This window comes from Pseudonaja textilis, chromosome 12 (assembly GCF_049901715.1).
Source record: "Pseudonaja textilis isolate UNSWEBS1 chromosome 12, rPseTex1.2, whole genome shotgun sequence".
Lineage (NCBI taxonomy): Eukaryota > Metazoa > Chordata > Lepidosauria > Squamata > Elapidae > Pseudonaja > Pseudonaja textilis.
In genome coordinates, this window is record NC_142001.1 from 8,082,017 (window position 1) to 8,100,011 (window position 17,995).

Consider the following 17,995-nt stretch of genomic DNA (forward strand, 5'->3'; position numbering starts at 1 on the left):
GAACCGGCTGAATACCACCTCTACCTCTTTCTCTTCCCCAGCTGGGCTGCAAAGCTTGGGGACCACTGCCTTAGACCGAAAAGATTCCTCCAGCTACCTGAGGTTTCATATTATATGCCTCCTCCAATACATTTTCCCTTAAGAGGCAAATTTGTCTTGAATTGCAGGCTGCTCATTTTATGCCTTTATAAAATGCCTTTGAAAAGCAGGACCTCTTTGTAACTTTTCTTTTTGTCCTTTTGTTCTTTTGGAGACATCGTATTTCAGAAAGGGCAGGCAATAGACACGGGAGAAATTGACATTGGAGCTCAGGTGATGCAGACAATCCCACCAGGCCTCTTTTGGCGGTTCCAGATCACGATCCATCATCCATTGTACTTGAAGTTCAACGTCTCCCTGGCAAAGGATTCCCTGCTTGGGATCTATGGCAGACGCAATATTCCTCCCACTCACACCCAGGTATTGTAATCTTGTCTACTTTTTAAAAAGTTAGCTATTTCACAGTGCATTGTGCTCTCCAAAATAATAGTGAGGTTCACTCTTAAAGGGCTTGTTCAAGAACAGCCTTGCTTTTCAATGTCTTCTTGACACTTGAATGGAGTCCTTTTAAAAAAAAATCTTTCTTAGCAATTGAAAAGTTTTTCTTCATTTTATGTAAGCATGCAGGGGAGGAAAGAATTTTGCCAGCAAATGTTCCAACTATAATTGTATTAAACAGGAGTAGACAATCACTTGGTTTTGAATTTCAATTCAGACAGAGCTGGAAGGGACCCTGGAGGTCTTCTAGTCCAACCCCCTTCTCAAGCAGGAGACCCTATACTATTTCAGACTGGTGGCTGCCCAGTCTCTTCTTAAAAACCTCTAGTGATGCTCAGCAGTTTGTAAGACCTCTTTTTTATCCTTATTTATGCCATATACACACACCTAATCCTTACATATATCTGTGTATCACTACTATGGATTTATCCTATCCTCTTTTGCCTTTTAGTGTGAAGTCTAACTTTGGTCTATCCATTTGTACCGGCAGTTCCAGCTGTTGTAGTATATTGAAGTGTCTTTATTTTTTAATGCCAAAGTTAATTTGTCCATTTCTGCACAACTTGAAATTTTTCGAATGATCATCTTCTCTGATGGAACATGAGGCTGCTTCCAACATTGTGCAAAAGCCAATCTGGCCGCTGTCAAAATGTGTATTATTATATATTTCACTTTTTTATATATATATTTGTTTATCAAAGATCCCTAACAGAAAGGACTCTGGTTTGAATTCGATCTGTTCTCTTGTCATTTCTTCCAGCCAATTTCTAATTTTCTGCCAATATTTTTGAGCTTCTGTACAGGACCACCACATATGGAAAAAAGTCCCCTCTTTTTTCTTTTTTTTTTGCATTTCCAGCAATTCGGACTCATATTGGGGTGGCATCTTTGCTAATCTCGAAGGAGGAAGGTGCCATCTATAAAACATTTTATAAGCATTTTCTTTGTATGCTACCGATTTTGTAATTTTATTATTTCTACCCCAGACCTTTTCCCATTCTGTTATGGTGATGCTATGTCCTATATTCCTACTCCAGGCTATCATGTTCCCTTTTACAATTTCTTCTCCTAATTCTACTTCTAATAAATAATTATAAAATTTTGTTATATTTTTTTTGCCTGATCCTAATAAGATTTTATCTAATTGCTGGAGTTTATTGTTAATTCCGAATTCTTTCTTGTCCTGTTTATATCTACTTTGAATTTGAAGATATGCCCACTGATCAATTTTTAGTCCCCGCTCTTGAAGTTCTTGCCACGATTTCAAATGTCCTCGTGTATCCAATAGGTCCTTATATTTAATCATTTTAGTGATATCCAGATTATTTGGGTGAATCGCCTCCATTGTTGAAATCCAAATTGGTATTTTTAACTAGTGTTTTTTCCGTATTTTCTTCCAATTAGTTAATAATGAGTCTCTGATTAGGTGTCTGTGGAAATATTTCTGGCTAGTTTTCCCTACATCCCATAAAAAAGCATGCCACCCCCTCTGCAAGTCATGGCCTTCTAAGAATAATATTCTCTTATTGGTTAAATTCACCCATTCTTTCAACCATACTAAAGAGGCTGCACTATAATACAACTCCCAATTTGGAAGTGCCAGCCCTCCCCTGCTCTTCATATCTTGTATTGCCTTTAAATTTATTCTAGGTTTTTTTTCCCTTGCCAGATAAATTTGTTCAGTTTCCATCCATTGCTTCTTGTCTTGCCTTCTGGTGCTTTGGAAAATAAGTTGATCCTCTCTTCTTTGCAGCAGCCCCTCAAATGCTGCTATCATGTCACCCCTAATTCTTTCCTCTATTTTTTTCTTTAGACTTTAGAGAAAAGTCTAAAGAAAAAAAAATATTTTTGCTTCCATATTTAGAATACCTTATGATAGTTATTACTACCTGCTGGGGTGAATTGCAAATAGTCCCACAAATATCTACAACCTCACTTTTGTTCACATGTAAGCACATATAAACCTTCTCCGAAGCAATGAATCATCCTCATTTAATTAACACCTTATGACAGTCTTTTTGAAGGAATAACTCATAGCACTAAAAAAGAAAAAAAGAGATTTGCTTTTATTGTTTGTTTTCATTAGAAATAAAGGATAAAGATTCACACCCGTCTTTAGATTTGAATTCTCTGAGGATGGGGAATTTTTCTTCATTGAATGCCTACATTTATTTGTGTGTCTTCATAAATAAATAGTGTCCATTTTGTCCCCCAGATGCTTCTCCAAGACAATATGCTGTTCTGCGTTTTGGACAGTATGTGTGCATCAGAAAAATCACTTGATGTAAATTGTTAATTGCCAATCCCTTTGTTCTGAAAAAAAAAAAAAGGCATGGAATGATAGCAGTGATCCGGAAAAACTTATTGACATACAAGCTCTGAGAAAATTTCACCAAAAATGTTTTTAAAATGATACAGCGTGGTTTTACATGTTTTGCTTCTATGTTATCAAGCAACCCAAGCTTCTCCCTGAGTTAATCTGTCTATTTTTAGGAAATTAAATAAAAATTGGGGCACAACAGAAATTGTCCTTTCTAAATCCTCTCACTTTTCCCTTTATCCCAGCCCTATGGAGAAAATGATAAGCAGTCTAGTGTTACATAAATGTTGTGGAAATTTAAGCATGGATTGTTATGCAAGTAATATTTGCCAGTTTATTTCTGGCCGTTGTGCTGTCTGCTCCATTTTCTGGACTACAGTTTCTCAAAGAGAAATGCAAAATTCTTGAATCTTTTAAAGCCTTCAGCATGGAAAGTTCAGAGCTTCACTTCCTTCTAAGATAAGAGAAGAAATCAGATTGGTTTATCACACCCCTAAGGTAGTTTCTAGATTTTAACTCCTAATGCATTGGTTGGATTCAAATAATTTAACAATCGGTTTTCTGCCTTAATGACTGGCTGGGTGGATGTGGCCATGGTGGGTTTGGCCATGGGGTATGACAGGCAGCACTCGGCCTCCTGCACCCCTGGACCAAAAATGGGCTGTGGGGGGACACCCCGTGCCCTATTTTGGGCTTAGTGGGCCTCCCTGCAACCCTCTGGGAGCAAAAACGGGTCATGGGCAGCTGCACCACACACCCCTCTGCCCCGTTTTGGGCCTAGTGGGCCTCCCTGCACTTACCTAAGAGCCAAAATAGGGCACATGGGGACTCCCAAAAGGGCCAGCCAGCAATTTAACAACCGGGTCATGCAAACCGGTGTGAACCAATTGAATCCTACCACTGCCCTGATGGAATGCACTTTTTCTAAAGTCTCAACATCATTTTTCATAGTGTGGTGACCAAAACTGGATTCTAGGTGTGGTCTTACTTAGGCTTTATAGAGTGATATTAGTACCTCACTTGATCTTGATTGTATCCCTCTGCTAATGCAATTTAGGATTGTGTTGGCTTCACACTGCTGGCTCATATTTAGCTGGTTGTCCACTAAGACTCCAATATCCCTCTCACAATTAACACCACATTAAAACCAATGATAAATGAAGACATGTCATGGAGCACCCAGATTATTATCACATGACTGTGGGAACACCACAGAGGTCCAAATTTCAAGAATTGGTTGCAGCTACTCTTTGTTCAGCATTGTCATAACTTTGAAAGGTCCCTGAATGAATGGTTGCAACCTGAGGAATACCTGTACAGTAAAATATCTAATGGTAGAACTGATATATAAAACAGAAATACAATGAGGAAAATGAGATCTAAAAATAAATGGGAACATAAGGCATAAAATAAAAATAGTATTATTAAAAGTGATGAATAATAACTAAGTGCCTAAGCTTAATTCACAGTGCGAAGTATTGTACAGATGGTAGCACAAAACTGGACAACTTGGGAGGATATTTTTGAGTTCAGATCTGAAAGAAGTAACAATAAGTAGAAATTCCCATGCTGAGAAACTTCTTCAAGACTCGATAAATGAATATCTGTCTAGAATCCCTATATAGAGAGCAGAATATTAGGGTTAGACAAAAGAAGAGCGATGGTGTTGCACTGGTTAGAATGCAGGATTGCAGTCTAACTCTGCCCACTGCCAGGAGTTCGATCCTGACCAGCAAGGTTGACTCAGCCTTCCATCCTTCCAAGGTCAGTAAAATGAGGACCCAGATTGATGGGCGCAATATTCTGACTCTGTAAACTGCTTCGAGATTAACAGAGTTGGAAGGGACCTTGTAGGTCATCTGATCCAACTCCCCTCCCAAGCAGGAGACCCTGCACTATTTCTGACAATTGGCAGTCCAGTCTCTTCTTGAAAGCTTCCAGTGATGATGCTCCCACAACTTCTGAATGCAACTTCTGTTCCATGGGTTGATTGTTCTCACAGTCAGAAAATTTCTCCTCATTGATGGCTGTCATGCACTCTGAAGTGGTATATACTAAGTGCTAGTGCTATGTTGATTGTAGAGCAGGAACCTTTATTGGTGACCAGCTTAGAGGTTTATACTTTTTGGTGAAGGATAATGCTCTATGCTCAAATCTGCCAATTGATTAAAATACTTGTTCAAATACATCCATATTTCAATCAAAGTCAGGTCATTAGCATCTAATTCACAAAGTACTAAAGCAGCTTCCCTTTAATGGTTGTGGAAGGAATTGGTGAAATTAAACGAAGTTTAGCTTGCTTTTGGAACTAACTTTGAAGAGGCAACGCATTGCTCTCGCTGTCAAGGAGATAAATAAATAAAGGATTCCTCTGAGGTGAAAGGCGGTAAGAATTCATTTGATCATTTCTGTAATCTGTGCTGTTTCAGTTTGACTTTGTAAAACTAATGGATGGAAAACAGCTAATTAAACAGGAACCAAGACATTTTGAAGAATCTCACCAGGGGCCCAGAAATCTAATTTTAATGTCCATGCAAGAAACTGGTTTCATAGAATATATGGACCAAGGAGTGTGGCACATGGCATTTTACAACGATGGCAAGAAAGTGGAACAAGTGCTTATGCTGACCACAGCAATTGGTAAGAGGTCATATATATTTTTTCTCATAGATTTGAATGGAGACAATAGGGTCTCAGCATGTGTGTTCCAGATGTATGTGTGATCATTATTTCATCAGCTCCACATATTTGGGGTTTATTAGGTTGGGAAAGGCTCTGAATCAGTTTATATAAACAAGGTTCGTATTAATTATTAAAATTGGCAGGATTAATACTTTGACTAAATCAGATTGTTTTTTTTTTAAAAAAATTGAAATGGCTTAGCATGATATATAAACTCAGTTACTTTTTCACAGAAAAAACAGTCCACCTGCCACTCCCAATTTGATTTTCTTTCCAGATTAGTTGGGAACATGAAATTCTGAAATGCAATTATACAGTAGCATGGGAACATTCAGGTTTTTCTGGTGGTCTCACTAGTGTGGAGTTTTAAGATTAATTTAAATACAAATGCTCAGTTACAAAGACAGCAGAATATGTTCAGATGAAATGTGAAGCTTCAGTTCTTGATTATCTGCACTTTCCATGAAGAAGGATGCTTAAAATTTCAGCAGTATCTGAGAATTATAGCTTGTGGCTCCCAGATCAAACAGAATTCATTATCCCAGAAAGCCTGGTTTATGATTCTGGCTTGTAAAAGACACCAATAATTCTGTATGCTCTACCTGGACCACTATAGTGAACCAAGTTGGCTTCCCAAATGTCTGGAGATTTGCAACTGGCTGTTGTAGTGATATCATTCGAAAGTGCATGGGTGGGTTTTGCTAGCTTTTGGGTAAGGTGGGAGTGCTCAGTGAGGTAGATACTAGATCTTTGAAAGGCAAAATTCCAGTCTTAACCTCCTAAATTAGCTGGAATTCATTGGGGCATTGAAAAATTAAATGAAAGTGGAGGACCCATCCATATTTTAGGGAAAATGGGGTGGGGGGGAGTGCCATTTTGCTTACAAGTTTCAGCAGTGCCATGTTAGGGTAGTAGAAGCTACAGTAAGTCCCTACAGGACTGCTCAGCCCATATTGCACAAATCTGCTCTGGATGATATGTCATTTCCCTTAACAGAAGGAACCAGATGAGAAAACACACACACACACACACACACACACACACGTACACAAATACACATGCAGCCCATTGGCGTACTGCACTGCAAATATGCAAACTCAGGCAATATTTGTTTATTTATTTATTTTATTTGTCAAACAAAATGACAAATTTGAACAAAGAAAATAAGAAAATCAAAATGTGATAGAGATACCAGGGCACTTACGCCTGCCCCGCTAGGAACCTCTTAAATACGGAGAGAGGTCCCAAGTTAACTTAGAATTAAAACTGTGAAAGCTAATGGCTGAGACAATCCCATTATATGTTGAAACAATATATTTACCCATTATTGGAGAGACACCTTAATTCAGTGTTCCCCAACCTTTCTGGGTTGGCAGGGGGTAGGGAAGGGATGGTTTTGTGTGAGGGGCAGGTGCCCTCTCTTTGAGTGAATCCAGCTGCATGCGCCACACATTCATACGGCCTAGTTGCAAACAGGCCCCAACCTGGGATTTCAGAATTCCCGAACTTTTCTGGGTTGGTGGCCTGGCGCAGGAGAGAGGAAAAGAGGGGAAGGTTTTTGTGTGAGAGGCAGGTGCCTGCTGCTTGAGTGAGTAGGACCACTCTTGAGGCCCAGTTGCGAGTAGGCCTCAGCCTAATAGTGGACCGCAGCCCACAGGTGCATGCATGCATATGAACAGCTTCATTTGTGTGAGTGGTGGGCGTCTGCACCCACCACTCGTGCGAGTGGGACTGTGAGTGTGTGTGCCCCCCACTCACACAAGTGAGATTGCAAGCTTATGTGCCCCCCACTCACACAAGTGAGGTTGCAAGCTTATGTGCCCACCACTCTCTCATGCACCTGCCTCTGGCACAAATGAGGCTGCGAGCTCATGAGCCCACCACTTAAGTGAGTCAGGCTGCATGCACCTGCCACTCATGCATCCTAGTTGCAGAAAGGCCTTGGATTGGTAGTGGGCCACAGCTCACAATTTAGGGTCTCCTGCCTTAATTTACAATGATTCTGAGTACTAGGAATGGGATTAGTCGTTGCCATCACCTGCCAAATGATTGTGTGGTGTGCTATGGCTTGTTTGAGAAGGTAACATTCACACCCAGTATGCATTTTTTTCTTTTTTTTTGTTTTGGTCCTTCTGTGAACAGAAGTCATGGATGACTGTTCTACTAACTGCAATGGAAACGGAGAATGCATTTCTGGCCACTGCCACTGTTTCCCAGGATTCCTCGGTCCTGATTGTGCACGAGGTACGGATTTGAAACTGAACACGCTTACCCAAATATACATGTCGGCCCTGGAACCATTTTTCTCCCTTGTGGCACTTTCAGGGCTGCCGCAGCGAAGTGAGTCAAGCTGTGGGAAGGGGGAGGAAGAGATAGTTAAGGGATTGTAGCCATAATAAAATTATTTTTTCAGAGAACCGGGAACTTTCCCACCAGGTGCAAGGAAGTGGGATCTGAGACCAAGCGAGCTTTGGGCTATGGCTTGATTGGACCAGTGGTGGGATTCTACCGGTTTGGCCTGGTTTGGGTGAATCAGTTGTAAAAAATGCTACTGTTCGGCAGAACCGGTAGAAAAAAAAAACAGCTACCAGTTCAGCCGAAGTGGTATTCCTTTTTTCTTTCCTCCCAACGATCAGCTGTTCCAACGATCAGCTGTTCCAGGATCCCCCTCGCTGTCTTACTGCTTCTCTCGGGAGGCTTCCCTGAGGCCCAGGAGGCAAAAAGAGGCACACTGGGGGGTGCTGCCAAAAAAGGGGCCACGCCCACCCAGTCACATGGCCATGCCCACCTAGCCATTCCCACCTAGCCATGCCCAAAGGACCGGTAGTAAAAATATTTGCATCCCACTGCTGGATTGGACCATGTGACAGACTACATGGGCAGGTGGGGGGGGTGGGAATTCTATTTTTAACTAGAGGGAAACTCAAGGACGGTTTGGATTTGGGTTTCCCCAAGTGTGCCAATATGACATGCCTAATAAATCTATACTTTGAGGAACATGCCTGCCTTTGAGTTTTGATTCCGTTGGGTGTTTACTTGAAACCCTGACACTACAAACATTCTTATATGACTATGGAAATTCTCCATCATGGTTGTCCCAAAGATGCCATTTTTTTTCCTCCCAAAAGGCAACTGGACTTCCTTGGGGTTGTTTTTTTTTTTCTTCTTTGAAAACTTTTCACTTCTTTGCGAAAGTTAAAACTGCAGAAGCTTCTTGGATGAGGACATGATTTCATTTCCATTTCATTGTACACATATTGTTGATGTTTGATTCATTGATTGATCTGATGCAGATTATTGACGCTGACTTGCCTCTTCTTTCCTTCCACAGACTCCTGCCCAGTTTTATGCAGTGGAAACGGGGAATACGAACAGGGCCACTGTGTTTGTCGCAATGGGTGGAAGGGAGCGGAATGTGATGTCCCAGAGGAGCAATGCATCGACCCCACCTGCTTTGGTCATGGCACATGTATCATGGGAATCTGCATTTGTGTCCCAGGTTATAAAGGAGAGATATGCGAAGAAGGTTGGTCTCTTTTTTGTGTTCTTGGACATTTACTTCCAAAGGGTCAAAAGGTTCAGGACTTTAAAAGCACTGCCTGCCAAAAGGCGTGTGTGCAAAAGGCTTTTTCGTGGAATGTTCCACAAATGGTCCTTGACCTATGACCACAATTGACCCCAAAATTTATGTTGCTAAGCATAAATCCCTTTTAGTGTTGAACCTACAACGGGCCGCACAGTTTATGGATTGTAATAATAGTATAGTTAGACCATGTATAATTGACGGCCTGGATTTTATTATAAGTTTTAGTTGTTATTTATTGTTTTATACTAGAATTTTTAATTATATATTTACTGAGTGTTTTTATTGGTTCTAGTCTCTGGTCGAAGACTTATTGATTGATAAGTTGTTAAGTAAGAATTTGTTAAGTGAGTTTTGCCCCATTTAATGACCTTTCCTGCCTCGGTGGTTAAGGGAATCACTGCACTTGTTAAGTTAGTAACAGTGTTGTTAAGTGAATCTGGCTTCCCCACTGATTTTGCTCATCAGGTCACAAAAAGTAATCACATGACACCATAATTATGAATCAGTCATAATCATCATAACTATGAACCAGTTGATAAGTATCCAAATTTTAATCACATGATCACAGGAATGCTACAATGATCGTAAGTTTGAAAAATGGTCATGTCACTTTTTTCAGTTCCGTTGTAACTTTGAATAGTCACCAAATAAAATATTGTAAGTTGAGGTCTGCCTGTACCTCCCAAACAGGCTGTTCTGAATGTGATTCCTGATGGAAATTTGCCCGCTGATAAAATCCAGCATCCTGTTCAGTCGTGACTTTTGCTGCCTTCCTTTTTTCTTTGTTCTTAAAGGGAAGAAAAATAAACACTCATTCCACTTACATAGCATACAAAAAACGTTTGTGTCCAGAGTCTTGGAATTAGCAGATTGAAATAAAAGCAATATTTATTTTATTTAATTTATGTATTAAATTTATTTGCTGTCCATCTCACCGTGAGATGAATATAGCTATTACTTATTTGGAATTAAACATGTTATTTCCAAAACTCTTATGAGCATTAAACTTCCTCTTGGTATGATTTCCAGTAACGGAGAAACTAATTTTCTAGCTGAAGAATTACTTTGTTTCTACTGATAGCAAAAGCTTTGCACAGATTAATCTGTTGGGTAAAATGCACCAGAAATCTTAGAAGCTGGTGTAATTCCTTCAGATCCACCCCATTGGGTGGGGTTGGTGAGAGTTGAGTTCCAAAATATCTTTCAAAATCAGTTTACTCCTCCAATGCTTTGAAAATTCTGACTGAATGTCTGAACCCTGCTAAACACTGTAGAATAGAGTAGAGTAGAGTAGAGTAGAGTAGAGTAGAGCAGAGTAGAGTAGAGTAGAGTAGAGTAGAGTAGAGTAGAGTAGAGTATTCTAGAGTAGAATAATAATTTTATTGTCACTTTGAATGAACTCTAATCGGCATACATTAAAATGGAATTTCATTGCATATAGCTCTCAAAGGATCCCCACTTCCAAAATACACAATATAAACATGACAAAATAAATAAATACAAAATTATGTAAATACAGAAAGTCTGGACCATGGTATACCTTCCTTTATTCCTTAGTTGTAATATAGTTTGCTTTGCAGTTTGACAGTCTGAAGCTTCAAAGGAAGGATGTGTTTGTCTTCAAACCTTATCCTTAAAAATGTAAAGATACTTTTGCTTGATTTCTGCTGGCTATTTCATGTCCTTGCTTCCCTGTTTTATCTTCCAGAGGACTGCTTAGACCCCATGTGTTCTGGTCACGGAGTCTGTGTCCAAGGAGCATGCCACTGTTCCATGGGCTGGGGTGGAGTCAACTGTGAAACCTCACTTCCCATCTGTCAAGAACAGTGTTCCGGCCATGGCACTTTTGTCCTGGAGACAGGACTGTGCAATTGTGACCCAAAGTGGACAGGCTCTGACTGCTCATCCGGTAAGGTTTCTTGGCTCTGATCCATCCCAAATGCATTAAGCAATTTACTTTTGGGTAAAGGAGAGTATTGTCCTCCAAATATGTGCATTCTAACGTTCATCTTCGTCGTCAACATTCAAGGAAAGTTTGATAGTTTGATTCTTGATAGAAAAATAAAGGGAATCCCAAAAGGAATCTACTTTCTCATCTGCACTAACAAAATTTCTCTGACTCTCTCAGTGTTAAAGTGCTTCCCACTCTGATGATGTTTCAGAGGTCCTTAAAAACCCAACTCTTCTCCCAAATTTGTTCTGACCAAGGCTTCCAGAGACCATAATTAATCACATGCTTAGTCCAAACAACCCTCTTTTTATTTCAATGGCTGGGAATTAGGTTCATTTCCAGCCCGTAATGAGTCCTGAATAGTCTCTCGAGATAAGCACCCACCTTTATCTCCTTTGAATTGCTTCCAACAACTAAAGTGCCAAATTAACTGTAAAAAGCCAAACGGAATACAAAGTCCCCACAGAGCTTCAAGATTTAATCCGAACAGAGGGAACAAAGTTGCTTCCTGCAAAGGCTCATGTCCCTTTGCTCCTCCTTTATGTCTTATGGGAGGGGTCAATCACCTCCCAGCCTTACTCCCAAGTCGCCCCTTTTGTCTTAACTGTTCTTGCCTTCTGGCAACTCTGTGCATGCACGCACTGGGAACAGGCTCCCCTTGTTCCTCTGCCCCGCTGCTGTCACATTCTGGAGACTCCGGAGTCGGCACATAACTCCCAGGTGGCCCTGGCCCCATCTCTGTATCGGATACAGGACCCTTGCCTGAGTCCTCCCCAGACTCCCAGAATGGCCCATGTTCCTCCCCACTGTCTGATTCTGCTACCATCTCCGCAGGCTGCCGGCAGACCACAACAAAATTATGGGGTAGAGAGGTTGAAGCACCTGTTGGGTGTATATGTAAGTGAGGGGTCCTTAATGCTCTCTGAGTGCTGGGACGCAGCACTAGCAATGCTTGATGTTACCTAGTTTGTGTAATGAAGCATCTGCAAGAAACAACCAAGCTCAAAGAGCACCAAGGACCCTTTATTTCAACCCTCAGCTATAAATACTCTATATGTGAGTTTTTCTCACTGATTTGGATCTGCTATCCATTTGTTGTTGTTTTTAAATGTTGCCTTGTAGGACCACGGTGGCTTGAGTGGTTGGGACTCTGGGCGGGAGATTAGCAAGCCCATGTTTGAGTCCTGAGTATTGCCTTCGGGTGGGGTTGAGCTCTCATCCTTCACTCCAGCTCCTGCTGAGGACATGAAAGGAGACCCCCCCAACTGGGCATTCCCAGGGCAACAGTGATATCACCAGCCAACCCTTTCAGCCCAGAAGCACCTTAGTGCTTCTGACACAGAACAATAGTGCAAAATATTTTGCTTTGTATTGTGCGCTATCTAGAGTCCAGATTGGTTCAGGAGTTGGGTAGCACCTACTCTGAAAGAACGGATGTTAAAATATAAAATGTTGTATTTGGATGGCAATATAGCTTCAGTATTGGCTCATTTTCACTGAGGCAGGAAATGAAAGAAGTAGAGTAAGAAGAAGACAATCGTATAAAGTCAGAATCTTTCATTTCCCTGGGCAATAAAGCATCCGTGCAAGATGGATAATCGGTACCGTTCTCCAAAACTTATTAATATAGAAGCACATACGTACAACGTTTAGGTTTTATCTCTACTGCAGTTAATGACATTGTAGATAACAAGAATGTAGAAAGTATGGCAACCAAAAAGGAAATTTTTGGAAGACACAATTTTCTATCTCAGTACACCATTGCATAAATTAACCAGCAGTGACTAATGTTATGAATTTAACTTATATAAAAATGTATTTTAGCAAATGTTTTGGTGGAGAGAGATCCTAATGTATGGATTATAAAATATTTAGCATTAATTTTACTTTTCATATATTGCGCAAGTCAGAAGTTATTAAGGGGAGAAAATACCTTAGAGAACTGTGTTGGTTTAAGTAATTAAAATGAAGGATCCAAAGTGAATTCTTAATGCTTCTTAAATTAATGTAGTTTCAGTTGTCTCCTTTTGAGAAAAAGAACAGAACAAACCAAGCAAGAACTCTTCAGAATCAATATTTATCACGGTGATAAAAATTAAATCAGCTTCCAGAATTCAAATATGTACGTGAAATCATAATGGAATGGCAATAGAATATTCTGTTTTTGTACTTTGATATCTGAACTTAAGTTAACTTTGAGGAGGCCTGGTTACTTTCTCCTCTTGGAAAAGAAAAATATATATCTATGATGGTTTCATTTAAGTCAGGCAGTGGAATAAATGCCCTCTGAGGATATACAGCTAATCCTTGACTTAAGACCACAATTGAGCCCAAAATTTCTGTTGTTAAGCAAGACAGTTTAGTGAGTTTTGTTCCATTTCATTACCTTCCATGCCACAGTTCTTAAGTGAACCATTCCAGTTCATAAGTTGGTAACACAGTCGTTAAGTGAATCTGGCTTCCCCATTGATATTTGCTTGTCAGAAGGTCACAAAATGAGATCACACGACCTTCAGACACTGCAACAGACATAAGTATGAACCAGTTGCCCAGCGCCTGAATTTGGATCAGGTGATCATGGGAAGGCTGCAAAGGTCATAAAGTGTGAAAAACGGTCATAAGTCACTTTTTTCAGTGTCACTGTAACTTTGGAGGGTCGCTAAAAGAATTGCTGTAATTCAAGGTCTATCTGTTAACAGTCTCAGAGCGTGAAAGGGGAAGAGCAGCAACAGAAGAGATTTTATGTGTTTATTGATTTTTATTATTTATTAAATTTGTTTCCGTACATCTCACCATGAGGCTTACAAAGTTAAAAGCAATAAAACTACATAGATGCATAGATAGATAGATAGATAGATAGATAGATAGATAGATAGATAGATAGATAGATAGATAGATAGATAGATAGATGTGTGGATGCATGGAGGGAGGGAGGGAGGGAGTGGAAGGAAGGAAGGAAGGAAAATGGAGAGAAGGAAAGTTATGGAGGAGGGAGGGAGGGAGGGTGGAAGGAAGGAAGGAAGGAAGGAAGGAAGGAAGGAAGGAAGGAAGGAAGGAAGGAAGGAAGGAAGGAAGGAAGGAACCACAGCATGTCTGAGTCATGGGACTTACAATTCTTTTCTCAGAATTGGATCTTGTTTTTAATTTATAAGAATTGGTCCTTTATAGGATCCTATCATTCCCGCCACCATGCCAGGTTCCATGCCCAAGGAACTATAACAACCATGTCCCAAAGATGCTTTTTTTTTCCTAAGAGACAACTGGACTTTCTGGTTTTTTTCTCTGAAGACCTTTCGCTTCTCATCCAAGAAGCTTCTTCAGCTCTGATTGGATGGTGGGAAAGTCAGAGCTGAAGAAGCTTCTTCGATGAGCAGCAAAACTTCTTCAAAGAAAAACCACAAAATCCAGTTCCCTTTTTTGGGGAAAAAGCACCTTTGGGACAACCGTGACCTGGATGACTGAGAATGTCCATAGAAGTATAACAACCATGGGGTCGATCCAGGTTACCGGAGGAACTGACTTCTCCCAATGGGATTGGCCCACTCTCCCCTCCCCCAATGTCTTTGAGGTCTAGCTACCTGCAATGTCCTTTTGTTCCAACTATAAGCACTAGAATGAAAATGGTTGCAGTTGCATTTCTTACTGACAGGTGTCATTGAGAAAGGAATTCTCAGGGAGTGGAGTTGACAAATATATAGGCAATCCTCAATTTATGACTGGCCATTTAAAGATGGTCCAGACTTACAACGGCCTCAGAAAGGGCTTTGTGGACCGTAAACAGTGGTGGAATTCAACTTTTTTTAACCACCGGTTTTGTGGTCATGGCTTGGTGGGCACACTTTGCACACATGCAGAGGGTTTCATACTGACCTTCTCCTGCAATTCTGCACTCTCCCTGTGTCTTCAACAGCTGACAAGCGGCAGCTGAGCTTCAAAACCAGGAAATAAAGATCAGTATAGAGCCATTGGTGGGTGTGATGGCCCAGCAGCTGACTGTTGGAGCGAACCAGTTCACTCATCCTCGGAGCTGAACTGGGCCGAACTGGTAGAATACCACTACTGACCATAAAGCACTGCCAGCCAGTGTAAAATGCCCTGTGCCCATTTCCTCATGGTCACATGATCATTTTTCAGGAGCTGGGAGCCGGATCACACTTACAGCTGGTTGCGGCATCCCACAGGTAGGATGACCCAAAGGGGCATGGCACAAAGGCAACACAGTCAGATAATTAGCAGGAGTCCCTTTATTAGCTCCAACTTTGCCCCCAATGTCCAAGTTACCTTCTGGCTGGAGAAAAACTCTCCCAGGAACAGCCTTTGACTGCAGAGAATTAAGTCCAAAACAAGGTAAACACAAAATGTAACTTAAAGTCCAAACAAGCCAAGCTGAAGTAATTGGTTTAGCAGGGCAGAAGCAAGAATTCCAGACATGAAGGCATGGCAAAACTCACACAGTTGGGAAGATGCCAGGAACACAGATAAGCAACGACAACACAGGATAAAGTCACATTTGCTCCCAGCAGCTGCCTCACTCAGCTTGCATCTCTTTTAAACTCTCTTCCCAGGTGTGGCTAATGAAGGGAATCAGGGCCCTTTCCTTCCCCCATAAATCATGCAACCCGTGTTGTTCCCTTCTCTGTTCCTCCCTGCATGCCCTAGGATGAAGAGGGGGTGGGCCTGGGTCTTCCTCTGAATTTCCTCTCCCTTGTTCTACCTCTCCCCTGCTCTGCCCAGCCGGACTTTGCCCTTCCCCAGTTTCTTCCACAGCCAATGGAGCCACACTCCCACCCCCTGTCCGCTGTTCATCTTCCTCCTCAGATTGAGACTCTGACAAGGGCATGACACAGTTATGTGAATGAGAGTTGTGATGTTTTTTGCTGATTTTCAGCAAAAAGTACTCATTTGGGAGAATGGGTTTGTACTTATGACTGCATGATTCACTTAACAATCATGTGTTTCACTTAATGGCCACCATAAAAATGGTCGTAAAATCAGGTCTGCTCACCTGGGTGCATTGTCCCTTATCTTTCTTTTATTTCAAAGCATTCAAAATCAATTTCTGGATTAACGTTCACCACGTTCAGAAGTCATGATAAAATATGTAGAAATGAAACCTTTCAAAACATTTTGATGAGCATTTTGATGATCTTCTGGTTATTTGTACCCGAAACTTAGTCAGGCAATCTTTCTTATTTGTCTCCAAAGTTGCCTCACAATCATATTTTAGTATTCAGCACAGGATGACTATGGGACAAGTTTAGGAAAGATATGGGTGGTGAAATGTGGATTTGTTTCCTCAGAAGTCAGAAAAAGATTGAAGTGGTATTTGCTGAAATATTTTCTGCAGAGTTTCTGTCACACAGTTATTGTGTACAAGAGAATGTTTAACGGGCGAAGCTGTATATTCTAATACAGTATGGAATACAGCATCCAGTTTTGGTCACCGCAATATATAAAAAAGATGTTGAGAATCTGGGAAGAGTGCAGAAAAGGGCAATAAAGATGATTAGCGGCTAAAACACATGAAGAAGGGTGGCAGGAATCGAGTATATCTAGTGAAAAGAAGGATTAAGGGTGACAGGATAGCAATCTTCCAATATTTGAAGGGCTGCCATAAAGAAGATGGGGATCAACCTATTCTCCAAAGCAGCTGAAGGCAGGACAAGAAGCAATGGATGGAAATGAATCAAGGAGAGAAGCAACCTAAGATAAATTTCCTGACAGTTAGAACAATTAATCATTGGAAAGACTCGCCTCCAGAAGTTGTGGATGTTCCATCATTGGAGGCTTTTAAGAAGAGACTGGACAAATGGTATAGTCTCCTGCTTGAGCAGGGGGTTGGACTAGATGACCTCCAAGGTGCCATCCAACTCTGTTATTCTATCACTGTGTTCATGGAAAGGAATTGGAAGAACGCCTTCCTCTTCTGCATTTCCCCCTTTTACACAAATAAATCACTTTATCTGCAGAGAAGTGTTTTCCTTCTAGCCAAGCAACAACCAGCCAAGAGTGAATCAGACCCTAGCAACGCTTCATATGTTAGCACAGCAAACATTGCATTACATTGGTGCAGCAGGTGAAGGGAAAGGGTCTTATAAGTCAACAGCAAACATGCTGACATAACCAAGATAGAAAAAAAATATCATTCTGTGTCAGGAAACAGGCAGGGGATGCCAGATGCTGCATTCATTTCCTCAAGATTCGAATGATAAAGATGGTCTATTACGCTAACAGAAATAACTAATATAGGATGCATTTTTAAAAAGAGAATTTCCAGTCCTTTTCCACGTTACTTCAAATAAAGTTCTTGCTTAAGGTTGGTGGTGTCCTTTATGGAAATCTTCCTTTATTTGATTGCAGGTGATCCTTGATTTGTAACCATAATTGGGAATCTGCATTTCTGTTGCAAACCAAAATAACACTTGGACTTACATACCACTTCATAGTGCTCTAAGCTGTTTACAGAGTCATCCTCTTGCCCCCAGCAGTCTGGTTCCTCATTTTACCGACCTCGGAAGAATGGAAGACTGAGTCAACCTTGAGCTGGTCAGGACCGAACTCCTGGCAGTCCGCAAAGTTAGCACCACAGTGATACTCACCAAAGCAGTTGTTAAGTGAACTGCACCCAATCTTAGAACTTTTTTTGCCCTGGTTGTTAAGCAAATCATTGCAGTTTTTAAGTGAACTATGTGGTCATTAAAAAAAAATCTGACTTTCCCCCCCATTGATTTTGCTTGTCAGAAACTCACATGACCCCAGGACACTGCAAACATTATAAAAGCCTGGCAGTTGCACCTGTATTTTTATCATATGATCATGGGGATATTACTATTGTTGAAAGTGCAAAGACCAGTTGTTGTTGTTTTCCACTTTTTTTGCAACTTCTTGCAGTCAACTTCAGTGAATGATTGCAAGTTGA

General features: G+C 40.9%; 1 protein-coding gene across 5 annotated transcripts in view; it reads left to right on the forward strand.

Annotated features, from left to right (window-relative positions):
- TENM1 (teneurin transmembrane protein 1) overlaps positions 1 to 17,995 on the forward strand; it is a 327,538-nt gene that overhangs the window by 186,744 nt on the left and 122,799 nt on the right. For all 5 annotated transcript variants that reach the window (XM_087940951.1, XM_087940953.1, XM_087940950.1 and 2 more), the window contains 5 exons: positions 254 to 459; positions 5,287 to 5,497; positions 7,682 to 7,783; positions 8,871 to 9,065; positions 10,834 to 11,034. In XM_087940951.1, the coding sequence (XP_087797077.1) occupies positions 254 to 459; positions 5,287 to 5,497; positions 7,682 to 7,783; positions 8,871 to 9,065; positions 10,834 to 11,034 (915 nt within the window). The remainder of the gene's footprint in view (positions 1 to 253; positions 460 to 5,286; positions 5,498 to 7,681; positions 7,784 to 8,870; positions 9,066 to 10,833; positions 11,035 to 17,995) is intronic.